This window comes from Coturnix japonica, chromosome 4 (assembly GCF_054131305.1).
Source record: "Coturnix japonica strain WE chromosome 4, WE-NBRP24, whole genome shotgun sequence".
Lineage (NCBI taxonomy): Eukaryota > Metazoa > Chordata > Aves > Galliformes > Phasianidae > Coturnix > Coturnix japonica.
The window spans coordinates 16,710,667-16,720,976 of record NC_140666.1 but is presented as its reverse complement, the minus strand read 5'-3'; the positions used below and the strand labels follow the sequence as shown (position 1 = coordinate 16,720,976).

The following is a 10,310-nucleotide window of genomic DNA, read 5'->3' as shown; positions in this document are numbered from 1 at the left end:
TGTGCTCATAGGAACGAAGTAAGGGATGGGGCTGGGAAAAGAAGTCCAATAAAGCCAGAGTTGGGGCTCAACTGCATGAAACTTCTTGCTCAGTAGATAGATATAGATAGATATAGCCCCTGTGCCATGGTGTGAGCTCATAGGGAGGAGGAAAGGGACGGGGCTGGGAAAAGAAGTCCAATACAGCTAGAGTTGGAAAAGCAAAGGTAACTAACAGCCCAGTCAGCTGTGTGGGCTGTGTCTGGGTGTGTCAGATCCAACACTCACTGTTCTGACCCTCGTTGGTGCACACACACTCACTGACACCCGAAGCCCTGTGGGTGTTTGTCCGTCGCACCACACACCCGCTCGGCTCCAGGCTGCCCAAATCGCGAGGAGGGGCCCGGTACTACAGCACCTGAAACGCTGCACCGGATTCTCAGCAGCTCCCTGAGTTACTTCACGACACTTTCCGATCTACGCGGGGCAGCGACCCCCTCTATCCCCTCACTCCGCACCCCCCGCCCCGCCTCCCGCCGGCAGCGCCGCCCCGCGCCTCACACCCCGCGGCCCAGGTGCTGCGGCCGGCCCCGCTTCGCCCCGCCCCCCTGTCCCGACAGCCAATGGGCGCGCTCGTCCCGAAGGCGGGCGGGGTTGATTGGCTGTAGGGCGCCGTCACTCTTCCCCCCGTTGGCGCTGGGGCGGGCTGTGGGAGCGCGGCTGGCGGCGGGCGCTGCGTGTGGGAGGGCGGTGTGTGGCGGCGCTGTTTTTAGTAGTAGCGCAAACAGCGCGACCCGAGTGCGGGGCTGCGGGAGCCGGCTGGACATGGCTGTGTCCGCGCCGCCCGTCATCGCCGCCACTTCCAGCGGCGGCGGCGCGGGGGGCTCGGGCGGCTTGTTCCGGGCGGACCCGCTGTACTCCAGCCCCGCCGAGTCCCCGCGTCTCACCAACAGCCTCGTCAACACTTTCCTCAACGCGGGCGGCGGCGGGAGCGGAGCGGGAGGCGGCGGCGGCAACGAGTGTAAGATGGTCGATCTGCACGGGGTGAAGGTGGCCTCGTTCCTCGTGGAGGGGCAGGAGCTGATCTGCCTGCCGCAGGTCTTCGACCTCTTCCTCAAGCACCTGGTGGGAGGGCTGCACACGGTGTACACCAAGCTGAAGCGGCTGGATATATCGCCCGTGGTCTGCACGGTGGAGCAGGTCCGCATCCTGCGCGGCTTGGGGGCCATCCAGCCCGGCGTCAACCGCTGCAAACTCATCACCAGGAAGGACTTCGAAACTTTGTACAACGACTGCACCAACGCCAGGTGAGCGCCGCGCGGTTCTGCTCCGCCCGACGGGCTGACGGCTCCGCGCGGGGCCGGGGGGGGGGACGGCGGCGGCGGTGGGGGCATTGCGGCCGCTGGAAGCAGCGTGTGTGTCCCGCAGCCGGGCGGCTCTTAACGCGCCGTCTCTTCTTTTCAGTTCCGAGTTTCCTCCGTTATTCTTGGCGGCGCTGAAAGTTTCACCTCGTGGCTCTAGTTGAGGGGAGGAGCGGCCCGGAGCCAAAGTGTTGCTCCGAGTGTCCCCGCGATCACCGCGGGCAGAGCAGCGGGTGCCCCGTTCCCTGCGGCCGGGCTCCGTGTGGTGCCGGTGCCCGGAGCTCCGTGGCTCTGCCGGGTACATCCCTGTACCAAACTCGCTTTTCGGTCGTTCCCACGCGCGTCGCCGTGTGTGAGGACGGCGGCTGTCGGGTGAACTTGGGCTGGTCGCGGCCTGACCCTCTTTTTTTTGTTCTTTTTTTCTCTCGTTGAGCCGAACCAGGACGGAGCTTGGCGCTGGGATGTCTGTTGTTCCAAGTTCTGTCACACCCAGGGTCACGCCTGGGAGACGCTCGCAGTCCGTTCCTCGGCGCTGGCCGTGCCGGGGCCTCGTGCCGCCGCTCTGTGTCCCTGCGGCTCCGCTGGCCGCTCTATGGCCCCGGCGGCTGCTCGGGCCGGAGCTCCGGGAGCTGCTCCTCGGGCGCTGGGCTGTGGTGGGAGTTGGCAGTAGGATAAACACGCCCTTCCATCGCAGTGACCCTGCCAAAGTTTGCATCAGAACAACGCGGGGTCTCGTTAGTCGATCCCTTACGTGCGTTCCGGTGTCTGATCCCTTACGGCCCGTCGCTGGGGGTGAAGAGCTGCTCAAGTGCGGGATGCTTGAAAAGCGTTAGTTCGTGGCTTTTACCTTTCCTTTGGCCGCGACCTGTGTGTGTGTGTGTGTGTGTGTGTGTGTGGAGGGGGGTGGAGTGTGGGATGCAGCCTCGTGCGAGCCCGGGGCCGCTTCGGGCTCGTTTCTACCTCTTCAGCAGCGGCTGATCCCTCTTGGTTGCCTAAAACACTCCTTACTCCCTAGAACATCATTCAGCCTTTGCTTATATATCGCTTAAGAACACCGCTGCTTTGACGCATGGACAGCAAGGTGCTGCTGCGCTCACGGTCTCAGATGCGGTGCACGATAAACGTTATCAGCGCGTAGGAAACTTTTCTCAAGTATCGCAACTTAACGACGCTCACCGTCGCTTTATTTAGAGGTTTTTCCTCAACAGCACAGATTTCTCGGTAGAGAAAGCTGGATGCAAATAGCTGAACCCATGGGATCGGAGCGGGGCAGCGCTGCAGTGCCTTGTACCAAACGGACACGTGGGTTGGGCTGTGGGCAGCTGTGTGTGCAGCGCTTGGATCCTGCATCTGGGAGCTTTAATAGAGCACCAGTGGCATCCTGTAGGGAAGAAACCCTTAGATAAGTGGTGTTCTTCACTCAGGAGTTGCTTCCAGATGAGAGAACTGCTCATTGCTTTTATAATGTCTCTTCTTTTAGTTCATAGAAATTTATATGTAGTTTGAGCACTTCAGATAGGAACTTTAAAACTATCTGAAAAAGCAATGAGAAACATTGGTTACCATTGTCTTCTATGTAAGCTGGCTACTAGAAATCAACGTTTCTTACAATACTATGCACTTTAATTAACTTCTAGTTAAAATGCAAACAATTAGTACGTGTTTGAAAGAAGAGGAATTCTGCTTCATCTATTCTATTACTTTTTTTAGACTTGTTTGCAGAGCTCTGAAGACCTGCAGGGAGATGTATGTTTAAGCCAGAAGTTTTCATGTGTTGGGTGTGCGGGAGGAGCGTTACATACTCGGAACACCAACATCTTTCACCTTTATATGTTCTTAAAGTGTTCGTGTTAATTTCATCTGTGTAAACAAATTGTGCTCATGTTTGATTGCCATTAAGGAGCGTCGTGTAACCGAATTGGGGAGCAAGGTTTGTAAAATGAAACCATTCGTTTCCCTGCAAGTAGCATCTTCATGTGCTGAGTGCAGCGTCGTTAGGAAATTCAGTAACATCCTTTATATCTTCAAAGATTACTGAAATGAAGGAGCAGAGCATTAAATTTTAGCAGCAAAAATAAGGTTTATTTAAAATAGAAAACTATCCTGTAGTTTTGTAAAAACATGTACAGCTTTATAGAGCACACTACTGTGATGGTCAATGCATCAGTCTGTAAGCATCAATGCAGCGTGAGTGTCGTCAAAACGTTTTCTTCAGGGTTTTCTTATTGAATGACTGTTTCCTACTGAAAAAGGACACTGCTGGTCTGCTGCATTCATTGTGTAGTAAGTAACGCAGTGTGTGAGATAGGATGCTTCCCAGAAAGCCTTATTTTAGTATAAGCTTTTTTTTATGATTCAGTGGCCAGTTGAGCAATAGTTTGTGTTTCTTCGGCTATTCGCAAACAATAAAAGCCCTCAGAAATGAATTTAAGCAGTAAGTACAGGTATTTTATGATAAAATGAGGGTCTAGTTGTGTTGTCTATTAAAAGCTCCCCTAGAGTCAGCAGTGCTCTGTCTTTCATTAGGAGAACGATGTCAGGATTATAATTAATGCGATCCAGTCATGTAGCTCTGCTCAGAGCTTCTGTGCCTATTGATTTTAAATGCAGACATCTGATGACATAAACTTCTTTGCTTAAGTAAATATTTATTGTGCATTCAGACTCCACCAAACTTGTGAATTTTCAAAGTGGTGACCTACTGAAATCAGGGACGATTCATTGCTGCTCTCTTTTCTTCACTGTAGGAGACATTTACTTAAACCTTTCTCTCAAGACTTACCACCAGCATCGTGGGGTTTGTTACAGATGCAGAAGTGAATTTTTCCACTTTCTGAACGAGCTGCTTCTGCTTCTGGAAAAAATCCCTGGTTCTTTTTGGACACGCTGCGAGTCTGTGCTTGTTTGGAAGTACCAGAATACTTTAATGTTTTCAACAGAAGCCCATCTACTCTGGAGAAGCCTTGATTAAAATTCCCCTCTCTTTTCATAGCGGTAGAGCTTCCCATTTGAAGTGTAACATGCTTTTTCTCCAAAATGGAGTATTTGTATGTTTCGTGCATGTGTAGATGCATAATACATATGTAATTTTCTACTGAGACTTCCACAACTGAAAAATGCCGTGTTTTTGTAGCAAAGACAAAAAAGCTCAACAATTAGGTATTAATGATATTCTTGTTGCTTGCAAAGACCTTTTGAATATGCATTTCTTCCCCTCTTTTTCTTTTCACCATTTCAACCTGCAGAACTCTTCACTGTCACTTCAAATCACACAATTCTACCAAGATAAAACAACATTTAAACTCATTTGCTTTGGGAGGGAAATTGAGCATTTGCACCCAATAAGCCTGATTGTGGAGCTGCATGCAAATTGTGTTTTGATTTATCTCTTTTGCACTTTTTTCCATTTGAATTGATCCTGCATTAATTTTGCCAAGCGGCTCTGTGAGGCTGCAGATGTTGCCCTGTGTTTAATAAATCAATGAGACAGATCTGAATGAATCACTTCAGATGGATTCTCTGCTCGGTTTGATGTCTAGATGTTATTCTTAGCTTGTTATCATGACAGATGCATTAATGTTCCCATACACTGCCAGCAATGTCAAAGAGATTGAAGCTTTTAAAGTGGCGGTATCCCCTTTTCCCCCTTCTGTTAGAATAACTAAATTGCCTTTAGGAATAGGTCAAAATATAAATTTAATCATGACATTATAGTGGGGAAGATACCAAACTTGTGTTCTAACACAAAGTCGCACAAACTCCGTTTCGTATGGAATGATTAATTGTGCTCGAATAGCGTAGGTCAATATTAAAATCTAAACATAGGGCAGCTCCTTAATAGAGTAACCACTTTCTCAGCATTAATATTTCATTGTAATAGGAATGATCCGAATAAATAATATAAGACCAGGCCATGTTAAAAGTGTTACTATAAATAGAATATGGTTGTGTCCAAATTGGTTACGGGCTGAAGTAAGGCTTTCTTTAAAGAAAGAAGAATAAAAATGATTTCTTTCAGATTTCATTGTAGTTTGATTCAACATCTGTTGTGCAAAACAGGGGCATTAGTTAATTATTTTTCCAGCCTTACTGTTCAGTGCCTGATGTCTTAGGAAAGTTGTCAGTCACCATTAGTTTCTGATCCGAATGGTCTGCTGTCCATTATCTTGGAGCAGAACCTGTGGGACACAGATCATGGAGGAGATGGGAATGTGTCTGTGGGGTTGGTTTTACATTCTGGAGCAGGCCGTGATGTGTGGAGTCTTCTGCCGTGAATAACAACAATCCTTTCCCAGGTAGGCTGTGTGCAGTCTATGTTGCCTTTATCTTTAATGTTTATTAAAACACACATGTGCTTCCTTTGGAAGATGAAGCAGTGGTTTGTGGTTTTCTTCCATCATTTTGATAAACCGGATTCCTTTCTTTTTAATGTGTTAAAAGTTACTGCGACTGTTCCTTTTCCTAATCTCTCCAGAACAGAAGAACTTTGACTTTTTGTCATTAGTGTTTCTGAGAATGAATTGGAGAAACTGGCTGTAACAGATCTAGATTTATGTTGGCATTCTTGGTATTCTTGCTCCAGTAGTTTCAGTTCGATAAAAGAAACAATATATGTCATAGAAATTCACAGTTTATTCAAATGAGTTTAAGCTTGGCATTGTTGTATTTGCCTTTCTTTGGCCAATATATCAATGTGTGGCAATAGCATTATACTTGGACTGCTTCCAGAAGTGACCAGCTCTGTGGATGGGGAATTATTCTCACACTGGGGCCGTTGTTGGACTCGCAGCCTCTGTGTGTGTGTGTGTGTGTGGGTTTGTTTGCAGGGCAGGTGGAAATGAACTTTGTTAGAACTGAGAAGTGCAAGAATCAGTGAGTTAGAAAATGATGTTTGCTTATGGGGCAGCGGCCGTAGCGTGAGAAACTCGTGTCCTTCCACTTCTGTAATTTCTGCAGAATTACCAGGGCGAGCATTCGGAGCTGTGTTGAAGATCTGTCTCGCTGCTTTCACTGGCAGCAGAGTGGAATTAGGTGAGATCTGTTTGTCAAGGCGCTGAAGTCGCAGCTGTCAGATCCCTGCTCTGGTTTGGCTGTGCTTCCCTTCCCTGCCTGCGCGTGTTGGCTGGAGCAAGGGCAGAGAGTTTAGAAAGGTGGGAGGATCTGATCCCTTCTCATCAAAGGTGTGATGTGCATGATTAAAACACGTATTTTTTTCTACTCTTCTTTTAGTCTATTAAACATCAGTGAAAGACTTAGATATATTTGGCATTTTCACAGGCACTGATTTTTTTGCCTAATTTTTTTTCTTGCCAAATCAGGATCTTTAATCTTTTCTCTTCCTGTTCTAGAAGTGATAATCTTGAGTTTTCTGATGCTGTGAATAAAACTGCCCCAAACTTAGTTTAAAATACCTATAAAAGAAAGTAGACAGGAACGTACGGAGTTCTTCATGTAATTATCAATGTAATAAAGCCCTGCAGGTGTATGGAAGTGCAGCATTGTAGTGCTTTATGTGAACAGCAAAAAAGAAAAAGAGTGAGTATATTGCAGTCAGTGCCTCCTGTGACGTGGTCTGGTGGTGTAAGCTGAGGTGAGACTTTGTGCTATGATTGGACATGTGTTACCATGTACAAGTATGTTGGTTCATAGTAATTCACGATGATTTCGATTTATGCTGCTTGATATTATACCTGTGCCTTGGGGCTACGAGCTTCTCATCTTTGTTGCCTCTTCGTGGTTATCCAAAGTGACTTAGTTGTAAGGTTTGCTCACTTTCCCCCATTCTCCGACCTTTAAGAAGCACCCATATCCATTAGCTAACATATTCGAATATTGATTTCCCCTTAAGGCTACAATATCCAAATTCTGTACAATTTGAATTTGTTTAATTTCCTTTCTTTCTAGTAGCACAGCTGTGTTGTTTGTGTCTGCATAGGAAGTTTATTGCTGTGAACGAGTGAGGGGGGATTGTATTTCCTTGTCAGTACATCTTGACCTGCTAAGCCCGTTTTGCTCATTAAAATATATGATGTTGGAGCCTTTATTGACTTGCTGAAAAATAGCACTTCCCCAAAAAGTAAGAAGCAGAAGAAATGAATAATGCTGGCTTTGTTCCTATTCAGTGTCTTAACGTGTAGCGTTTAGCAGTATGTGTTGGTGTGCGTCTGTGAAGGTATAAAATGTTCAATTGGAAATGTGTCCGATGATCTTATCAAGCCTCTGGAAATTGATATCTGGTAGCAGCATTTAACCTACATCTAGTCTAGCTGCTATTTATGTGATGGGTTAAAAAGAAAAAGTAGTATCGATCTGCTGCTGGATTAAAGTTTGAGATCGGCAACAGCATGAGCACAAAAGGCTTTTTTTTATGATTTCTCAGCTTGCCATTGATCTACCAGTTTTATTGCATTCATTATTTATTAAAAGAATTTGCAAGCTAAACATAACGTTAAGCTAGTTTGCACACAGGGACTGCACTTAGGAAATTGAATGGAAATTGCATTAGAGATGAACATCTGTGCTATTTTTCCACTCGTGTGTTTATGGGTTTGTATAAAAGGTGTATTGGATTAACAGTTATAACCATTATAGCTTGCAGCAATATGTTAGAACCCCAACCATTTAGTAGTTGTATGGATGGGAGTCTCTTTTTGCTTATGCTGAACAGTATGGTAATGCCATCACAAACAGTGCCTTCGTTGGATTATTTTTTATTAATAGATTTTTTTTTTTTAAACCAGCAATGTGTAAAAATTGGGTATCCAGCTATAGTATGTGTACGCCCTCTTACCAATACTACATAAAGCTACATTCATATTGTCAAGAATTGCAGGTTTCTATTCACAGTTTTAGTGGTATATGAGCACTTGGCCCATAGATGCTCAGGTATTGAAATGATCTCTGATTTTGTTATACACAGAATGAATGTAAGCAGTGAGATGATCTTTAATATCTGATTCTTTGGATTTTTTCCAGCAATTCAACTCATTTTCTGTCCTTCTTAACGCAGGTACTTTGTGTGGTGTCTGATGGCATCAGTCATGTAGAAATCGTAACCATTTTGAGATCTGTTTCCAATTCATGTCTCAAGCTGTCGTGACATATAATGTAGGGTAGACGCAGAATTTGAAGTTGTCTGCTGTAATACTGATTTTAGTTGTCTTTTTTTTCCCTTATGCTATCACTGTGAAGGAGATTACTTTCATTGAATACCTGATTGTTGAATACGGAAATCAAAGGAAACACTGCTTTGGGGGGTTTTGAGTGAAAAGTACCTTTTTTAGAATTAAAATGCTGCCTATTGTGTTTGGTCTAAAAGTATACGCAGTCTAGTCTGTTTATGACTAGAATGTACTGAAATATGTCACACTTGGCATTGTCAGTGCACTTTTCTTTCACTTTTTCTATTCGAGACTCAGCCTGATGCATCTCACCAGCTTGTAGGGCTGTTAGGGGTTTCCTGTACAAAGAAGCAGACGTGTTCTTCGTGCCAGAAAGCTGCACTTACTCTTTTGAATGCCACCTCTACGTTCTTGTTCTTATAGAATGAATCCCGTTAAGTCCTAATGCTGCTTGGGTTGGAGGTGGTTCTGATTTTCAGTTCAAAGAACCTCAATGCTCTGCAGTTTTCCACGTTGTTTTGTGTTCTCTGTTAATAGCTTCTCTGTTAATAGTCTTCATTGTTGTTCCCAGCCTTAAGCCTCTGCCATCACTGTTCTCATATTATATCATATTTCAGCTGCCCTGTAAGTAGAGATGGAAAATACATCAGTTACATCGCTCCCACGTTAGATCTTCACACACCTTTCTGAATGTATGGAATTTTTCAAAACTCCAGAGTTTGGGAGAGTCTTTGGAACACCACACAAACTTAATTTTTATTGCATTTGCTGTGGACACAAACTGAATTTCCCAAATAGGCTTGTGTGGCTGTAGGAATTAGCGCAGTGACTTTTGAGTTCTTACTTTTGTTGTTAATATTTTCCATTGCCATGGAGGTGCATGAAATTCCCAGCATGTGGTTTTTTCTTTTTTATTTTCTTCTTTTTTTTTTTTTTTCTTTAGTTCTGTCCAGTGTGTCAAAACAATGTTTAGCGTCAGGTGCTCTCAGATTACTTTTAGTCAGCGGAACACTGAGTTACTTTTCTCTGCTGCTTCTAAGCCTGTACAGACATTGACATTAAAGCAGAAGGCTTTTATTAATAAACTAATCAAAGTTATTTTACAGCATAACTACATGGATTTAAAGCCATTTGACGTGGCAGAATGATACAATGGTTGGCAGGGATGTCCTGAGGCAACACAGTCCAATTCCTGGGCTCCAGCAGGGTCAGCTAGAGCAGGTTGTCCAGGTCTACATTCACTCACGTATTGACTATGTCCATGGCTGGAGACTGCAATTTTTCTGGGCAACCACTTTATAGAATTGAAATCATGATGATATGGAAGAAGCTTTTGATCAGCTGAATTAGATGAGAGTTGTTGAAGCTGGCAGTGTACGGACTGCTGGCCATGGACACAGTCCCTGGGCTATGGACTCATCCTTCAAGTGGGCCAGTGCATATGCTGCCACTGTATTTGCCTTTTCAGGAGCACAGTGTGAGTTGTAACCCACGTGTCATCTGTGTCACCATTCAGCTTGGGCTTTGTGTCTCACCAATTATTTCCTGAAACCCTATATGCACATGCTGATGACTTGTTTTATTCCCCAGTGCTACCAGAGAAGAGTATTTTTTGTAATTTGTAATCCAAAATTGGTGTGGCAGTAATGAAACTCTTAGCACAGATGTTGTGCCAGTAGGGAGATTCAGTTACTTACATGTTCCAGTAACTTAAGAGTTGCTAATTAAGAAGGTCAAGCTAGTTTAAAGAAAAGATATTAAACATACTTCTAATCAGTACGCTTAAAATACTATTGATAATGATTTTTTCTTATGCACCTATCAGTTGTTTTACTTAGTGTAGCTTTTT

The 10,310-nt window shown here is 44.9% G+C and overlaps 1 protein-coding gene across 4 annotated transcripts in view; it reads left to right on the top strand.

Annotated features, from left to right (window-relative positions):
- The first annotated feature begins 775 nt into the window (after window positions 1-775).
- DACH2 (dachshund family transcription factor 2) overlaps window positions 776-10,310 on the top strand; it is a 244,614-nt gene continuing 235,079 nt past the window's right edge. For all 4 annotated transcript variants that reach the window (XM_085544591.1, XM_015860389.3, XM_015860388.3 and 1 more), the window contains exon 1: window positions 776-1,286. In XM_085544591.1, the coding sequence (XP_085400717.1) occupies window positions 805-1,286 (482 nt within the window). In that variant the 5' untranslated portion in view covers window positions 776-804. The remainder of the gene's footprint in view (window positions 1,287-10,310) is intronic.